This window comes from Nannobrachium achirus (assembly GCF_963921795.1).
Source record: "Nannobrachium achirus genome assembly, chromosome: 2".
NCBI classification, from domain to species: Eukaryota; Metazoa; Chordata; class Actinopteri; order Myctophiformes; family Myctophidae; genus Nannobrachium; species Nannobrachium achirus.
Genome location: NC_137811.1, coordinates 65,959,124 through 65,979,050, shown reverse-complemented (window position 1 = coordinate 65,979,050; position 19,927 = coordinate 65,959,124). Strand labels below are relative to the sequence as shown.

General features: G+C 41.5%; 1 protein-coding gene across 1 annotated transcript; it reads right to left on the bottom strand.

Annotated features, from left to right (window-relative positions):
- Positions 1-1,789: 1,789 nt before the first annotated feature.
- On the bottom strand, positions 1,790-19,424 carry rbfox1l (RNA binding fox-1 homolog 1, like; the record flags this gene model as incomplete). The annotated part of the gene is made up of 12 exons (XM_080744721.1): positions 1,790-1,834; positions 2,417-2,498; positions 2,969-3,036; positions 3,171-3,210; positions 3,497-3,638; positions 3,829-3,888; positions 4,577-4,646; positions 6,012-6,104; positions 6,219-6,272; positions 6,550-6,729; positions 13,121-13,354; positions 19,338-19,424. 12 exons carry the CDS (start codon positions 19,422-19,424, stop codon positions 1,790-1,792), a joined length of 1,155 nt encoding a protein of 384 aa, XP_080600847.1.
- Positions 19,425-19,927: the final 503 nt, after the last annotated feature.

The window sequence follows — 19,927 nt, the reverse complement described above, 5'->3', positions numbered from 1 at the left end:
GAGAGTTTTATTCAGAGGTAAAAACACCAAACACACATCAGTGAAGACAGAAAGGAAACAGGAAAAGAGTAGAAACGGTCTAAAGAAGGACAACAATAAGGTAAAGAAGGTCTCCACAGTTTAGACCAGAGAAAGAAAAGGCACTCTGAGAGAATAGTCTGAAAGAGGAAAAACTGAATGACATTATGTGTTTGATGATGTGTTTTTTTTTAAAGCCACGTGTGTCAATGTGCGGTCACATCAAACTTGAATTCTGCCTATATGAGGGCGGATTGTGCCAATACTTTACAATGGGAACGGAGTGTTTTTTTGATAGTTTTTTGCCGAAATCTTCAAATGGCAACAAACCGCTCCATTCCCATTGAATAGGCAGAATCAAAGTTGGGTGTGACTGCACCCTAATACAGAATACGGTAAAATTAATGTACATTATATTCCCATATTCCAGCACCTCCTTGTCTTTGGCCAACAGTAGAAAATACTACAAATGTACTGCAAGGTTCCCGGCCTTGTCTACATGGACGTCTAAATACTGAATACAGTATTATGTGAAGCAAGAATTTAACAAAACAAAGTATAGGCACTGAAGAGAGAACAAGAATTTGAGTGAAGGTATAGGTGAGATACAGGAAAAGGAAAGAAGAAAATGCTGCTTATATATATACACGATATAGTCCAGAGAATAACTACAAATGAGCCCTGTAAAAGTTTAAAATGTAAGAGAGGTAGATTGTTAAAGAAGCAAAAAATGTAACAAAAATCCAGTTAAGTCCCATTTCTACAGGCAAATAGTAACTATAATAATAGTGTCATAGATGTCTCTCTTTTATGTTAACTGAACAATGATGATAATTACATTCACATTGTTTCTCTCTCTCACCCCTCCCCCACACGCACACACACACTCACACACACACTCACACACACACACACACACATCTTCCACAAAAACAGCTTTGATCAGTCACCAAAACTGATTCAATATTGTATAAAATGTTCTCCAGTTGTACAGTTTGACCTGTAAAACTCGAAAACGCTGGATGTGAATCGGACTCGTTCTCACAGTCTATTATTGCACCTCGACCAGTCAATCATAAAAACTATTTCTTAAATGCCTTATTTATGCTCTGTCATAAGATGAAGCATAAACCAGGTATAAAAATGCATCGAATACTAAGGGCTCTATTTTCGTCCATGCCTCACCTCTTATCCTTAAACTCTTTTGCAATTTTTTTAATATTTCAAGTAGCTGATCTAGTAGCTTACAACATGTCGATGTAGATTGGCTATTTGATTTTTTTTTTTTCAAATGTATTTCAAAATTGTAAAAAGAAAAGGCAAAGAAGTTTAGGGACGAGGGGTAAGGCATGGACGAAAATATAGCTTCAAGCCTTCTACCCACAATACCATCCATGGGAACAAATCTTTTATAAGCCACGGTAAGTAAGCTCTTCAAACTCTTCAAATGTCACTCAGTGGTAAAAACTAGTGGTTTTAAACAACTGTCTATAAATTAGAAAAAAAACAACCTGCACCTGGATACTAAGTATTCTTTCAGCAGAATAAATAGTAATTCGCTCCTATGGTATTTATTTACACATAGCAGTCTGTTTAGTCTCTCGAGGAGAGGTTTGCGATGCAGACAGGAAGTGGCGGTCTTCCCCAAACACAGTTCCATAGCTTAATGATTGACCTCGTGACCCGGTCTGCGGCGTTCCTTCCTTGGATCAGCCAATCCCAGACTCAAGAGAGGAGAGACTTCAAAATGTTGCGCTCCACTGGCCCCGGCTCAGTAAGGTGTAAAGCGGTTGTATCCCCCTCTGTACAAACTGGCCTGAAATGGAATGGATAAATAAGCCCCGAGCTCCTGCAGTTGTGATGTGTTCTATGGGATGGGACAATGTGAAAATACAAATGACATGTCACCATTATTGTGGCAAAGAAAGAATATTAGCGATTAACGATAATCATCGCGATAATCGAAATATGCTTCAAAGTTAAAATGCCACTTTTGTCAACCACTTGAACCCCCAGCATCCCTGTACTGGGGAGGGAAAAAAGCTCACAGCGTGTTGCAATGCAACACGTTGTGAGCTTGTAGATCTGCTATTTTTTGGCGAATCGATTTGTGTAGAGGGAAATAAGAGTGTACCAAATGCGCTCTTTACACGTCCGTTTTATCAAGTACAGAGGGTTTGAGTGGTACTGAATTTGCAGCTCAACAATATCCATCCCAGTGTATGACAGGGAACGATTTCACGATAAATTAAAATACAAGATTATTGAGAGCATTATTTTTTAATCACGATAAACAACAATAACGATTCTCGTCCCATCCCTAGTGTGCACTCTTGTGTCCTGACATTATTCAAATGAATGCAAAAGGTTGGGACTGTTAGGATGTCATACGACGTACCATTGTTCCAACTCCATATGTCGTCGTCGGCCCAACTGAGTGGTGGTAGGGGTCTGCAGCTGCTGTGTAAACACGTCCATATCTAGAGAGACAGAAATGGGGGATAATTAAGAGCTCTTTGAGTTACAGCATAAACAATGTCCATTTTACCCACTACACAACAACAGTCTCCATTCTCCACTTTTTCTCTTAGACAAAATAGGTGTATTATAAGGTAAGTATATGATATGAATAGTATTTTCCTTAAGCCTGAACTTGAAGACAACAAAGCGGTGGGACTGCTTCTAATTGTACCTTCATGAGTGAGTGACAATACAGCCCTCTTGATTCTTGATAAACAACAACTGCACATATAGTTAATATGTGCAGTTGTATATCAATAGGATTTATTTCTTATTTTATTTTTTATTTTTTCTTCATAAACTGAAATGTCTACTCCAAGAAATGGAATCACTCTTAACAACAACTGAACTTCAGGACAAAGTGTGTCTTCAAGCTCACACTGACTTTATGAGTGTGATGTCATTGTTGAATGGTTGTCTGGCTGCTTACCCGTCACTGTAGGTTGCTGTGGCTGCGGATGCTGACTGGGCCACTCTGTAAGCTGCAGGGTAGCCTCCCTGGTTGGTTGCACAGATACATAAACATTGTCACATGATTATCTCACCAAACCAGCAACATTATAGAGACTTTCTTTAATGGAGAATTTTAATTCAACAGCATTTACAAAACGTGTGTACTTGAAGACACTTACATAGACTTCTGCTCCATACAATCCATCTTGGTACACCATTCTAAGAAAACATAAATCAAGAAATATTGTTTGAATGAAATGAGCATTAAAGGAGTAATTCACCCCAAAAAATTTTTTTATTTCTATTAATTACACAGACTGCCTGGCGGAGTCTCCGGTAGGAGACTTGCAGAGTCTCCTATTGAGTCTCCTACTGATGGATGACCCGGTCATCAAATTATTGGCACAGGAATGCGGCAAAATCAAATGAAATCCATGAATTCAAGGCTTCATGGGGTGTGTAATTGACAGAAGTTTGTTAAGGGCCAGGAGGCGGGGCATCTTACCCAGGGTAACCGGGTACAGCGGTGGGTGTGGCTGCAGCAGCAGCAGAGCGAATGGTGTTGTAGACCGCCCGGCCCCGCCCCCGCAGCGCAGCGCCGCGATAGGCAAGGGTGGGCGTGGGCACTGGGTAGGGGAAACTGGCAACTGAATGGACAGGAAAAGAGAGACAAGCCAAAACCAACAGCAGAGAATAGTGAGGTGACAGAATGTAATACATATTATACCATATTGAAATTAAATGGGGAACATTTGATACATTTGTGCAGGCTAAAACACCATTATGGGCCATAACCATTTGAAATAATGTGCATTAAATGAGTTGATTTGTCCTTACCAGTGTAGAGTTCAGGTGCATACATTGCTCCCATGACTGGGTTGATCTTCCATCCAGAAGCTACAGCGAAAGAAAGAAAGAAAAAAAGAAAACAGATATAGTGTTACGCTGGGTGTACTATACTACTAGTAAGACACCTCAGGGCCATCTGGCCAGTGATGTATATCGGACCATTTACCCATATGGAGATCCTTGTACTGTATATAGTACATCCCTTTTATGCCATTGCCCATACATGGAGATCCCTGTCTGAACCAGCCGCACAGATATGGGCTGTCTTCCTCCATATATGGGCATTCCCATATGAAGTCCTGTTAGATATGGGCTTACTATTGATGACATCAGGGATCTCCATATATGGGCATAAAGGGGATTCTGTTAGAGTGGTTCCAATGACATCACAACATACAATATATGTTATGCCCTATCTGATCCCTATCTGAACCAGCCACACAGATATGGGCCATGTCTTGGCCATCTGGCCAGTGATGTATAGCGATGATATCAGGGATCTTCGTATATGGGAATAAAAAGGATTCTGGGGAATACCCATATATGGATTTTACATAGGTGATGTCACCTACGATGTCACAGTGATGTGTCAAGGGAACCAACCCATAGACTGTAAAAATGTGTACACACACAGCTTCACAGCTTCATGTCTACACGTGGACAAGCTGTGGCATTTCTCATGGTAAAACACCCAGAATCCCAACAAATGTTCCCTGAATGATACAAGGTGTCTTACTTGGAACTTCACCGTTCACCAGAGGTGTCTGGGGCTTCTTTGTGACAACTCTGGCCGTGGCGTTATTCACCTGAGGACAAAGGAAAAAGGCAGTGAAAACTATTATTACTGGCTAGAGGGTGACGATGATATTTCCATATGAATGTGTGTCAATGAGCTCAAGATATATAGTATATAACAGTGTTTCTCAAATAGGGGTATGTGTACCCCTAGGGGTACGCAGGGGTACTGCAGGGGGTACGTGAGAACTAGAAAAGGGGAATATGTATTTTAGTGTTATGGTCAATGATAAAACATTGACAGACTTTGTGTGAACCTGCTCAGATGTAAATTGTTAAACCAAATTACAACTGTTATTGAATAGAAAGCAATGTTTATTTGCCATTATGCCGTTTTATTTTTCAGGGAGGTCCAGGGGAAAAATTCGCCTAAAATGTATGCCCAAATTGGAACAGTTGTGGACACAAAACTACAATGATTGTGGCTACTCTTGACCCACCAAATGTCAGCTAACCCCTGAAAATTCACAAATACAGTGTAAACATCACATTTCTCTAACCAAATTGTCCTGCTGTGATCATTTAGCTAGGAAAAGATGATTGAAAAAGACCTCCGCCTATGGAAAGTTTGCCTTCTGAATAGTGAATGAGCCTCAAGACCTCATAGAAAACATATATAGTGAATAGAGAAATTGTTCACCAAGGTGTCAGCAATTGATAGGCAAAATTGTATGAATATATTCCAAACTATGTAAACTCTACGGATGTTTTAGTGAGAGTAGTGCTGTAATATTAGTAATGTTAAAGTATAGGGTGAAAAATGATAAAAACGAGTAACAATAAGTAGTAATAATACTGTAATATGAGTAATGTATGGATGAAAAGTACAATGGCAGCTGATTACTATGCTGTAGGACCACTGTAACAATAATCAACAAATACATTGTAGTTTGATTTGGTCTCTATTTATTTATTGACATTTATTGACAGCTGTTCAGAGGTCAACACCTTTTGCCCCCGCCGGCGGGGACAATGGGGTTCAAGAGGCTAAAATATTGGTATGGGAACAACATACAATATATACATCAAAACTGGACTTTTGATGTAGTCAGGGGAAGGGGGTACTTGGCTTCAGAAATCAGTATAAAGGGGTACTGCAACCAAAAAGGTTTGAGAACCACTGGTATATAACACACAGATATAGATTACATGTATGCTTTCCACAACACCCATATACAGTACCAAAATGACCAGCCAACTCCTGTTAACAACTCCTTACATGAAACTCTACTTGGTCGTACAACGATTATAGGCGATCTTGAACATTTTTGAAAATGTTTTTAAGTTCTTGACTTCGCCTATAATGAGACACACAAAATATATAGGGACGCTAGGATTGAAGAGGTCAAATTAACAAACTTTGTCGACAGACTCACCTCGATTTTTCTTCCTTCCACAATGGTTCCGTTCAGTTTCTCTCTCGCTCGGTCAGCTTCCATCGCACTCTCAAAGGTCACGAAGCCAAAGCCCTGCAGGTCAGAAAGGCGAGGAGTTGTGTTTACATTTAAGTTGATGGTTTATCGCACAAGAATATTATTTATCTTCTCTACCAATACTGCTGTTTTATTAGTGAGAGAACCCACCTTGGATCCCCTCTCATTGAAGATGATTTCCACATCCAAGATCTTACCAAATTGCTAAAAGACAAAAGAGTAGAAGGAAATCAATTTCGGCAACGTTTGAGAACCACTGATTTAGAAGAAGGATTTAGAAGACATTTATAGAATCGGGTAAAAAATATTCAAAGACTTTGAGCTTGTATATCTGCTATTTTTCAATAGTTAAAACATAATATAATGGTTAAAGTAATAATGCGTAATAAATAATGCGTTCCAGGTCTTAATGTGTACTTCCTGACATTACAGTCTCAGAGTATACAGTAGCACATTGACATTAAAGCATCGTCTCTTTTACCCCAAACATCTGTCTGAGGTCGGGATCTCTGAACCTGAAGGGGATGTTGGAGACGTGGAGCCGTTTGGGCTGAGCCTTGCCCGAGCCGTCCTCGTCTTCACTCCCCGCTCCGCCCCCCCCAGACCCCACGGACACGCTCAGAGACTGGGGGTCGGAGGTCACAGGGACCAGGGCGTCATCCTGATGCGGAGGACAACGAAAGGGGGAAGAGGAGGAAGAAGAGAAGGTAGAGAGACGTAGCCAAAGCAAAAAAAGGAGAGATGATGACAGAGGAACGGACGAGAAGAAGAGAGGAGACAAACACAAAAAGAACACAGAAAGAACACGACGAACGTAGAAAGGAGGAGTATAGGGGAGGTGGGAGGAGGTGTGAAGATAAAAAAACAATGCGTTTTCAATGAAAAGAGCAAGCACAGATTTGATGCAATTATAAACAAATCTAAAGAACAGACATGTGTATACTTGTGCATGCGGGAGATCACTTATGGTCGACTGTCTCAGAATCGGTTTGTTGGAAATCTCACTTGGATTTCCCGGTCAAATTGTATCTTTTTTTTTTCTCTCCCAGAAACTTTCTGCGTTTATTCAATGAAAACGTGAATTGAGTGAGAAGTTGCATGAAGCTTGATTTATACAGTAGTCCATCCGTACATGTCGCTTCTTGCAGACAAGATCTGATCTGGTATGCAAAGCAACGCGGTCGTACTCTGGAGTATAAATCAAACTTTAGTACAACACATTGATCATTTTCATGGAGGTCAGGTGATCAAAACCAAGGTCAACCAGCATTCAGCACCCAGTGCTTAATTCTTCTCAGGCAAACTGTGAGGAGGCGTGAACAGGGCTCCATTTTTAGTTAGGCGTCTATTAACATGCCCGTTAGAGAGAATAACAACCAACATACTGTGTATACCGCACTACCAACCAGGAGACAGTGGTGGGAAAAGTACTCAAATTGTTTGCTTAAGCAAAAGTGTCAATACTGCAATGCAGAAATACTCTGTTATACGTAAGTAAAAGACCTGTAATCAAAATTTACTTGAGTAAAAGTACAGAAGTATTGGCATCAAGATATACTTAAAGGAGTAGTTCACCCCCAAAATGACTTTTTTTCTATTGATTACTCATGCCATGGAGAGTAGAGTTCAATAATATTTTTAGTTTTTTGTCACATTCCTAAGACAAAAATGTGATAACAATAAATTTACCCCCATTCATTCCGGATGGTGACCCGTTTCGAAACGGGTCACCATCCGGAATCAATGGGGGTAAATTTACTCAAATCAATTTTTTGTCTTAGGAATGTGACAAAAACCAAAAAATATTATTGAACTCTACTCTCCATGGCATGAGTAATCAATAGAAAAAAAGTCATTTTGGGGGTGAACTACTCCTTTAAAGTACCAAAAGTAAAAGTACTAGTTATGCAGAAGTCTCAAATGTGTATTTTGAAAATAGCAGCTCGCGATATGACGCATTTGTAATCTTTTAAGTATAAAATAGGAATGAAGTGGCAAATAATCAAAATCTACAAAGTAACTAGTAAAGTTTTAATATAATTGTAGTGGAGTAAAATGTACCTCTAGTAGAAGTAAAAGTAGACTATAGACATTTTTAAATACTCCAGTAAAGTAAGAAATCCTCAAAGTGATACAGTACTTGAGTAAATGTACAGTGATCATGAAACCTTTGATTCTGTGAAAAGAACAAAATGAAAGATTGCTAAACAAATTGTATTTATTATGTTATTAATGTAGTATATCAAATAATTTAATATTCAAATATTTCTTTTTTTCACAGGATCAAAGTTTTTATGGTCATGATTCACTGACATCCTGGATGGCTTGGTTCTAGGCTTAACATAATTTTTATAAATCTTTTTGTAAAGTCTATGGGGGAAATGAATGGGAGATGTTTTTGTTGGCATCAGTAAACCACAACCACTGCTATGCTCAATAGACACAGACATATCGTCACTGTCGGGCAGAAACCTCGTATCTCCAAGTTTCAAATGTGTACATGTTATCGCAAAGTAAAGCCCTGCTTCACCATACAAGGCCGTCGCACAAAAGTAGTGAAAACAGCAGATCTACAAGCACACAACGCCTCGCGGTGCGAGGCGTTGTGTGCTTGTAGATCGGCTGTTTTCACTAGTTTGAATCATTTTTAAAAGGATAAATGCAAAACGAACGGTTTTGGACATACAAGGTTTACACACCCGACAACGACGATATAGAGGTTTCCAAGCTTCTCTGACAGTCAGTGGAGGACACGGCCTCCTTTTACCTTGCTACAGACCTTACATGAATAATCAAACATAGTAAGCAGTATAGTGATGAATGGTAATAACACTCTGGTGAGTGCTGCACAGTGTAAACTGCTATCCCCCATGCAGAACAGTTGTGCCAAAAAACCAAAACACCCAATCTCCCACAATGCATCACGATGCCAGTGTGTGTGTATGTGTGGGGTTGTTGGTCATCCTGCATCATCATCACATGTTGCAAAGAAAACATGTTACGGATTTTGTTTTGGTCAAAATCGGAATAAGAGAGTGGAAAACAGAACAGGGGGGGGAAAAAAAGGCAAAAATAAAAACAGAGTGAGCTTCAGCGGTGTGAGAGGGAGCAGAGCGCATGTGAAAGGAAAATGAAAAAGAACTTAAAGGATACAAATGCTATAGGCCCCTACAGTAGAAATATATCTTGGACATGTTTTTAATTCTAATATAGCTATCCCTGCATTTTATTATAGACAGGTATAGCTAGCTACATATGCCTATGTAGACACAATGTAGACACAGTAGAGAGAGAGAGAGAGAGAGAGAGAGAGAGAGAGAGAGAGAGAGAGAGAGAGAAAGAGAGAGAGAGACAGAGAGAGAAGATGAGAGAGAGGCGACCTGGCGTTTGCCAACGGGTCTGATGCCCTAAGCTAGATGCAGAATAGGTATTCTGCATCTGGCTTAAGACCCAAATTTAGAGTGAACATTTTTAACTCAAATGTTTGCTTCTGGGGGTCCCTGGAACAAAATATTTTGGGATGGGGTCCTCGACCAAATACATATCATTTTGGGGGTCCTTGACATGACAAAGTTTGAGAACCACTGACATAGAATTCTTTCAGAAAACTGTTACGATTTAGAAGACATTTGTAGAATCGGCCTATATCAGTGGTTCTCATGTCAAGGACTCCCAAAATGACATGTATTTGGCAGCGGATCTCAATATACTTTGTTCCAGGGAGCCCAGAAGCAAAGATTTGAGTTGGCAAACGCCAGATCGCGAGAGAGAGAGAGAGAGAGAGAGAGAGAGCGAGCGACAAGACAGAAGTACAGTAATAAATAAATAGAACAAGGCAGGAAGTTGTGCAAAAAGCTTGAAAAGGAAAGAGGGGGTGGGGGGGGGTGGGGGGCAGAGGTCAAAAGAGAACGTTCCAAAGGGTCAGTCTGGGGGTCACGGTGCTGCGGTTTCTGCCAGGGGTTAAAGGTGGGTGGGGGGCATCATTAATACGTGGGGGAACAGATACAGAGACACACATTCACACAGTGCACACAGGCTACTGTATTGCAGTACGTTGGCTTGCCATCGGCTATAACTACCAGTAGACAGCAGTGTATCATCATCACACACCAATACATTCACTCGCAAAAGAAAACCCAGACACAGGCTAAGAGTGTGGGTGGGGGTGGGGGGAGGGGTAGGGGGGTAGCACCACCTCTGACATCCCCCCATAACTGTAGCTCGGGTCTCGTCACATGGTGCGACTGGGGTTACCGGGCAAAGGTTGTGTTTTTGACTTATTGTCCAATGTTGTGATTCAAGTTTGAGCGTATCTATTGACGTGTTCCTACGAATGACTGTAGTAAAATGATAGTTGGTATAATGTGGTAAAATGGTATCCCGCTGTGAAGCGACTATTTAAAATGTTTATTTTTTTGACAGCTCGTGCTGAATTTCACACTGAAGCGTGCTCAGCAATCAGCAGCAAAGAAGAGCGCACTTCCATGTTTTTAAAATGGGAAATTCTGCAACAGGCAGTCAAAAGAAAACAATTAGTGTCACAGGCTCACAGCAGAGAATCATTGAGAGAATACCTCTCCATTTCTACCACAGACATCTGTAGGGCGTAGGCAGGATTTGTAAATATGAAAATAAGTCAAAACAACTTTTCACCTCGGCAAGGCAGCATCCACAATTCTGGGGTAGCAACACTAAGTGACCGAGTCTCACAGCGACCGGGGGGTAGGCCAGTCAATCTAAGCAACAAAAAAAAGGCCCAACCCAAAAGAAATTGCAATAGTAATGTGATATAGTTTTTATTGGTCAAAATACCCTCCTGCATCATATATTAAAAGTTGTGAATTATACATTTTGTGGATCAAGGTAAATTCAGGGGGTTCAAGGATGGGTCCCATCACTTACTATACAGGAAGAAAAATGTTTTTCTTTAATTAGCATGTGAGGGATCTAACTTCGGGTTTTTCATGATTCTGAATCCATTGCAAGCATTTGTTTTGCAAGAAAAACATTCCTTGTGCTAAAATGGACCCCAACAAAACTGTTAAAAGTGATGACTCATCACTATACCATATGCTTGCAATGGATTCAGAATCATGAAAAAAAAAAACGTAGTTAGACCCCTCACATGCTACTTAAAGAAGATTATTTATTTTTTGGGGGGGGGGTCTTTTTTTCTTGTATAGTAAGTGATGGGACCCAAACTTGAACCCCCTGAATTTACCTCGATCCACTAAATATATAATTCACAACTTTTAACATGTTATTTGGATGACCCAAAGGATCATGAAAAAAACCCTGAATGATTACCATTGCAATTTCTTTTGGGGTAAAACCACAGATTGACCGGACTATGTCATAGATGGGACATATGGGTGGGGTAGAGGGAAGACAGGGAGAGGGGTGGTAGGGTGGTGTTGTTGGTGGTGTCATGTCACGATGCATGGGTAGTTTTCTGGACCTGGGTGATATTTCAGAGGGGGAGGGGGGTCATCCAGGCGGCCTTTGACCCCCCCCTCGCCGGTGGCGACGTCTCAAGTTTTCCCCCCGAAAATCAGGACGGACCTTGTAGGCTATAGTAATGGAATATATAAACGGGGCCACAAAACACTGGTTACGAGAGTATGAAGAGGAATCCTTATACGTAGCCCCCCGCGTGCATGATCTTTCTCTTTGTGCCTTTGTGCTAGATGTTTCATTTGTGCTGTGGGAAATGAATATGCTCGCTTTCGGGTTGCATATATAAGCAGGCATACGTCCCTGTGGTTCGATGGCGACAGCTTAGCTTCATTAGGCCTAGGATTATTTAATGCTTTAACCAGTGAAAAATAGCAGATATACAAGCTCACAACGCGGCACCGCGATTTTTCACGATTTTTCAAAAATAGCATATCTACAAGCTTGTATATCTACTATTTTTCAATAGTTAAAGCATAAAATAATGATACACTATAATGTGTACCCGTTCTAAATGGGTTAAATGTTAACATGTCAAAATAGATGCGATGCCCCAGATCCAGTACTGTATATATAAACAGTTCATCTATTTTTGTCTTGTTCCTATGACATTTAGATGCATCATGTTGCCTTGAAGGAGGTCCTGAATGTTGTGTGCTGTGTTGTGACACGATAAGGGAAACAGCCTACTTAGTTACATCACCAAACTCGATTCATGTTCACTTAGACCACATGTCCACCCAGTGTAGTTATTGTTACAGGAATAACTTCATCAACACTGTTGTTACACCACATACTAAAACATGAATCTTTAACGATATACATTTTCCTCAATTTGACTTGTAGTCTAAGTGAAAGACAAAATCACACAGACAGATTATCATCACTTTCATTCCCAGATAAATAAGACAAGGGTGGGGGTCATTTTCAACAACAACAGGCCCCTCTCTCAGCTGTCCCCCAATTTTCTCTACTGAGTGTCAGGGATGTTTCCTTGTACGGAGACAGACATGGAAGTGCGGGGCTCTAAATATAGATCTAAGAAACCCTATCTTGTCATGTTCCTTTACTAGGAGAAGGAGATATGCATACGCACACAGCACTCTAACCTTACTGAATATGTATTAACCCAAGGAATGCATACAGATCCATCTAAAGAAATTAGGATTTTGGGTAAAAAAGCATTGCAGATGCCCTAGCACCCCAAATCATAACTGACTGCAGAAACTTCCCACTGGACTTCAAGCAACTCTGACTTCAGAAGGTTGACAATAAATTCTCTATTATAAATCCTTGTTTTGAGTGGTCACTTTGTGTAATATTTTAATATTTTTGACTTGATGTAGCTGTGTGCCATAAAAAAATAAATAAAAAAAAAGTTTGGAAGAATTCATTGAATGTGCAATGTGTCTAGAACATAATGAAAGTTTCAAAAAATATATGAAAGTTTCAAGAAAATGTACTTTGACACAATATTAATTTTTTTAGATGGATCTGTACTATGCATATTATTATTATAAATAAATGGTGTATTTAAAATAAAAAAATAAAACAAAAGAAAAGTTATACCTGCATCAGAGCTATCGCACCGTCCTTACCGTGCTATTGGATGACAGAGTCTCCACCCCCTCGTGTTGCGGCCCCTGGTAGACCCTGAGCTGGTGGTGTTCCGCGTATTCGGAACCGGGATGGGCGGGGTTAAAGTCCAGCTGAGGCAGTCTTCCCGCGGCCGTGGGCTGGGCCTGGCCCGGCGGATAGGCGGGAGGCGGGCCATAGACCTGGGGCAAGGTGGGGTCTCCGCCCCCGGGACCCCCCTCTGGGGCGGGGCCTTGCTGTGGAGAGGAAGGGGAGGAGTCACGTGTCACATATTATGATCTAAACGCATGATGGCGATATGAAGCCGCATTTTGACAAACCCCACCCTGCCAGCGTGTGATTGGCTGAAGTCCCTTTGAGCCGCATTCGGACGCAGTAGCAGTCCCCTGGTCAATATTTACTATTCTGTCAAAACCTTTTCAGGCCGTGACCAAAAGATTATCATAGCACTTAAGTTGGCAGTGTAGGAGTTGAGGCATTCAATTTAGTTTGACTCCGTTCCACATCAATATGGGGAAAATAGCAGATCTACAAGCTCACAACGCCTTGCCTTGTGAGCATGTAGATCTGTTATTTTCAAAATGTTTGCCTCTTTCTTATAGGCTATTATTTGATTTGTTGATTACTTTTGATGCTATAATGGTCTTTCTTCCCCCTTTTTTTGTTGAGGTATTAAAAAAAAGTCTTGAAAGTCCTTAAATTGTTATTTCAAAGGCACCATCTAGGGACCATCCAAAGAAGCCCCCTGGGGGAACCACTGATCTAAAACAACCATTAGCATGCCAAATGTTCTTTAAATGACAATATACTTCTCTTTTATGTGTACAATACATTTTAAGACCAAAAAAGAGAGACATTTCTGAGATGTAAGGATATATACAATGCATTATAAGCAATTAGGTGATGTTCTCACCCAACGCAGACTAGTGTAATTATAAATATGCTACATTTTAATCAGAGCCATAATGACAGATACAGTATTACGTCAAATTGCCATGCAGGACTGTTAAAATCACAACAGGTCATGAATGGAAACAAGCCCCTGTGGCTTTTTCATGTTATCCTTTTTAGCATGACTTTTGACTATACTGTACTGTTAATAATCTTGCAAAAGCAATGGTAAATTCAATCAATCAATCCCAAGGTCTGGCTCTAGCCTGAAGTGACCTTTTTACAGCAGCATAAATGTTCAAACTGTAGAGTGAAAAAGGTCTACACTACAGTACAATCACCAGCCAAGCTTGGAGGATATTACCTCAAGTTTAAAAAAAGAAGACTCACAACATGTTTTCAATTCAATGTTTTTTCTAAGAATGCCCACAATTCATTCAACCAATACATTTCTGTGTTCATAAACAGTAAATGGTTTAAAAAGTAAAGTTTGCGACTTTGCGCACGTCCTGTCGGTCGCTGGTGCTGGCCACAAAGAGTAACAGTTTAAAAAACAAAAACAAAAACACTAATTAAGTGGTCACAGGCTGTATCTGTACAAGCTGAACAACAGACCTCATCAAGTCCCTCATCCCAAATGTCAGAAAGTAAAGACGTCAAAGTCAGACACAAGGTGCTTACACCTCAAATCTCAATTTAAACACAGCAAAGCCAGAGGTGAATGATGCAAATCTTTATAATGCACACAAGAAGAATATCTTACCCCGTCACTGCATTCCTTGTTCTCTGTTGTATTGTCCAACAACTGCCTCATGTTTTAATGCCTGCCAACTACCCGCCCCCACCGACAACATAAGTTCTAGCCGGCTACTCGTCCACCAATCACACCCACTACCACAGGACACAGGACAGGGGGGCCACACACCAGCTGTGGTCACTTGTACCCGCCAATCATCTCAGTCCCCCTGCTGCTGTCCCTTCCTTCCCTGCACTTCACACTTTGTGTGCACGCGCGCCCACACACACACACACACACACACACACACACACACACACACACACACACACACGTGTGTGTGTGTGTGTGTGTGTGTGACCGAGACAGAGCTCTCCCTTTAATATGTGGTATTTACGAATGTAAATACTTTTTCTGACTGTCACTGGCCAGTATATCAGCCAAAAGGTCACCTCTAAGAATACCACAGCAGAGAGAGCTATGCACCTTTAGCAATCCTCATAACGCCTTCTTCTTCCCCTCACTTGTACATCTATCATAATTATGTACAAGTGACACAGGCTTTGCGATACATTCTTGAAAGGTTAATTCATGTTTTTCTGTTCACATTAACAAACAGCCCCAGACCAGTGAGCTCAAACATCATTCTTTGAATTCTGTCACATGATTTTCATTCAATAAGCCTCGTTGCAGGATTACTGTCCGTTAGCCCTGACCTTTCCGTATGATGAATTGCTTATCTTAAGAAACCTTTATCGTATCTTATGATCTAGGAATTGGGGATGTTTCTATGGTTGTACTGTATTTATTGTTGTTGAAAACTGCCCTGAATATGCTCTATTCTAAAAGACGTACCAGCACTGCCAGCAGAGTGTTGTATAGCATCACCCCTAAACCAAGTCTACGTTTCTGTCCCTAAACTAAAGTGTCTAATAAATTATTTGACAGGAAGATGTCTTTATCCCGGTACATTTTTGTTTTATTGGACAATGGTGAGAGAATTGGCTCAAACGTTGGACCTGTGTGACTGGTATGTAAACAGGGCTGGACTGAAACCTATGACTAGGTCACAAATTCACAATTGAGATCTTTAACCAAGTGCATGTTAGCATACTGAGCCAGTGAGCCACAAGGATTCATTCAACCCATCAGGGATAATTCTGCATTTTACTACTGCAAGGCAGGCTGGCATCCACATCACATGCTAATGAATCCCACCATGAGCTTTTTGATCTAGTGAGGCTTTGGTGTGATTTAACAGCTCTGTCTCCTGCCCCTCTCCCGCCCATATATCTGTCCACAGGGGCGTCACAAGGGGTAGGAAAGTGGGACTGAGTTACCGGGGCCTAATAACTTTATCTATTGAGAAATAGCAGATATACAAGCTCACAGCGCGGCACCGAGTGCCGCGCTGCGAGCTTGTAGATCTGCTATTTTTGAAAAGTCGTGAAAATGTGTGAAAATCTTTGGATATATGTATTTTTTAAGCGAACATTTCTAACTCAAATTTTGCTTCTGGGGGTCCCTGGAACTAAATATTTTGAGATCGGGGTCCGTGGCCAAATACATATCATCTTGGGGGTCCTTGACATAGGTTTCTTTCACACATTTTCAAGATTTTTCAAATGTGCCGCGCTGTGAGCTTGTATATCTGCTATTTTTCAATAGTTAACATTCATGGGGGGCCCGCAGTGAATCCTTGTACCCAGGGCCCAGAATTTGGTGTGACGCCCCTGTCTGTCCATCAGCTGTTGCTCTAAACTCTAAAGAGTTGGCAGGAATTAAAGACAGACAGACAGACAAAGGACGAACATGATTGAACTGATATGTTATCTTGACTGCACGTTTCTTTTCCTGGCTTGATGCTCTCTTGAATGCTACACAGTACTCGGGTCTTGTATATGTCACCTCTCTTGGTCCCTTGGTCTTAACTCAAGGGGTCTTTTCAATGTTTTCAGGCCAAGGACCCCTTAGCTGAGAGAGAGATGAAGCAGGGACCCCCAGATTCCATATAGTTTCATCGTTTGACGGCACAATCATCAGTGTATTTTGGATTCATGTCAATTTGTGTTATCAGATATGTAACCACTTGAACAGTCAACACTTAATAAACTTGACCTTTCACTCTGTACTTAGTCCCTCTCTACACCAAACCTCTTTGCCGAAAATAGCCGATCTACAACCTCACAACGCCTCGCAGCGCTTGTAGATCTGCTATTAAAGTTCTCAGCATATGGACGTTAGGGTTAAAGTGGTTAATATAAAAAGGGAGAAAAAAGGTTTCTATCACACAAAGATTTGAAGGACCCCCCCGGAGTCCCAGACCCCCTGTTGAAGACCCCTGCTCAGGGCCTTGGATCCTCTTTACGTCTCAGCCCTGTTCAGTGCCGGTGTCACTGCAGACCTACTGCATGTCTGTGCTCTACCCAGCAACCATCAGCTGCCCACCTCAAACTCCACCAGGGAGACAGAAGGCGACAGAGAGGAGGAGATAACAGAACGTATCTGATACCACTGCTAACCTATCTCCTTCTTTGTGTGGTCTCCCACTTATCTCCCCCAAGCCCTGTATCACAGTATCACAGCGTCAGCAAACACATGCAGCACTTATGTGTCGTGTCTCGTCTCCTCCGCGCTCCTGTCTTTTTCTGAACACCATTTGTTACCACTTTCCTTCCTCCCCCTCCTCAGCTGTCAGCTCTAGGGCCAAAGGTCAACGATTCAGGGCCAGGTGCATGCTGGGACAGCTGTCAGGGGATTCGTACTCGGATGACAGCAACTGCAGATGTGGCCTTTTGAGCGTTGGCCAGTTTAGCACTAAACCATCCACGCATGCCTGCTGGAAAATACCATTATTCTCACATGGAATTAACCACTTTCAACCGAGTTCCCCTATTTTGGGCATGTCGTTAAAGGCGTGTCATTTTGTCAAAGAACATTTTCGAAATGTTCAAAAATTGCAGATTGCAAGCAATGAAACAGACTGTGTTTCATGCATGATGCAGAACTGAACCTGTGCATTAAGTTAAGTACCGGTAAGTACGTTTTGATGCACTAGACCCCTGGGAGATGGATTGCTGAGGTGGAGCGCAACACCTACCATCATCAGCTCCCACTCCCAGTACTTGGGCTACTGCACTAGTTAACCAAGTCGTGCTACTTACTATACACTGACTTGGCTGACAGGATTCAGAACCCATTATAGCGAGTGATCTACTGACTGAGCTACCCGGAAACTCCTACTGTCCCCCTATTCGTTGTACAAATAAGTATATAGGGCTCAAAAGGTTAAAGAAAACTTCCAGAGGATATTTAATAGTTCAGTCTGTGTATCTCTCATTGCTTTAAACTTTGGATTTTAGGTCATTTAGCTGGCATCATTATCACTCACAGCAATCTCAAGGATTTCACTGTGTAGTAATAAAGAATACAACGGTCAAAAAAAGGCAAAAGCGAACAGATATTCCTGTGATCCTCGAATGGCCATGTGAGATACGGTTCAGGAACAGACGTAGGGGACAAGAGATATAGTAAGAATCAGAATCAGAATCAGAATAGGTCAGGAGGTACAAAAAAACAACATTGCTTCAACTTGCGGTTCAATTAGGACAATTATAATTTCTTCTCTCCATCTGAAGCATCCAAAGACTACAGTCAACAGAATCTGGCCCCCGTGATTATCTGCCCCGGCAAAGGAGTTCTAAAAATACAGCTGGAGTGAACAGAAGAGACAAGGTAGATGGATTCCAGACGCATTGTATCAGTACTGGTATGTCTGGGACCGCTTACACAGAGAGGCGTGAACAGTGATCACACACACACACACACACACACACACACACACGCGCACACACACACACACTCACACACATGCACGCACGCGTGCGCAACATGTTGGCATCACAGTAGAGAGACCAGAGCACTAAAGATAACCCTGTATGTGTCCTTGAAATGAAATAAATAAGATCTGTTGAAATGTATTTGGTCCAGCCGGCTGGCACTAGGCCTCCTCTGGCTTGTCACTACTCTAATATAGTATCCCATGCATGCATGGGTTATTTATTATTTATAATGCATCTGAAAACTAAATTAAAAGCCATGCTTGACTCGTATCAACAAGCAGTAAGTCTTTTTGGGGATCAGAAAAAAGTTTACGCCACGGATAGCTTATCCCCCAAGAATGAAAGCCTGTTCCTCCATTTAACATCGATTCAGTTATTTACGATTATTTGTACGCAAATACATTATTCTGTGTCTCTGGCCACTACATATGGGACAGTGAGTCACAATAAGTCAATGTGACAAATGAGACATCAGCAGGTGTATTCAGAGAGAACAACAGTTAATCCACATGCCGCATTTAGCGTGTGTAAATATTCATGTACATTTCCCATGGAGTCAACAGGAACATTATCAGGCTACCTATTTGTCTCTGACTCTTGATTGCCCTCCCCACTTTTTAGCCTGTTAGTGATGTTGTTGGCCTGGCAACCGAGGGTTACTCTACAGTTACACATGTTGAGAGAGAGAGACAATGGGGGTTAAATTCAAATTCGCAGCTATTAAGAAGGCAGTTGAAGGCGAGTGTTTACCTGAACTAGGCTGGGGTAGCATGAGGCTGTCTGCGGATAGACAGGGAGTCCATAGGGCTGGAGGATCACAGTAGGTGAGGAAAGCATAGCCCCCCCACACCAAAAAGAAATGATTTATAAAATATGTGCGGGAACAGAACAGGGGACGCTGGGGGAAGCTGGGGAAAGGATAAAGGATAAGGAGAACAGGGGGGAAAGGAAGGTGGTGAAGAAGAAGCACACGGGAGAGCAAATCAGTCAGAAGAAAGAGGAATAACAGAGGATAAAAAAAGAAGAAAAAGCAAAATCCAATAGAAGGGGAACAGGAGGAGATCCAAAGGAGTGAGATTGATAAAGAGAGAAGCTTCAGGAGAGCCAGTCAAGCTGAATGATTTTCAGAGAGTGAAAAAGTAAGACACTTAACAAACTCCTCCACAACAAACTGAAGCTGTCCTGTAAGACAGAATATAATGAAAGAAAAAACCAAGTGACGACTCCTGTGCGTCTGTCAGTTGGTGGTCCTGACAGACAGAAACACATGCTCTGGGTCTCATTTCAGAGTTATATAAATAGTCCCCCTGTCCTTCTCCCTCAGATTGCCACCTTACCAC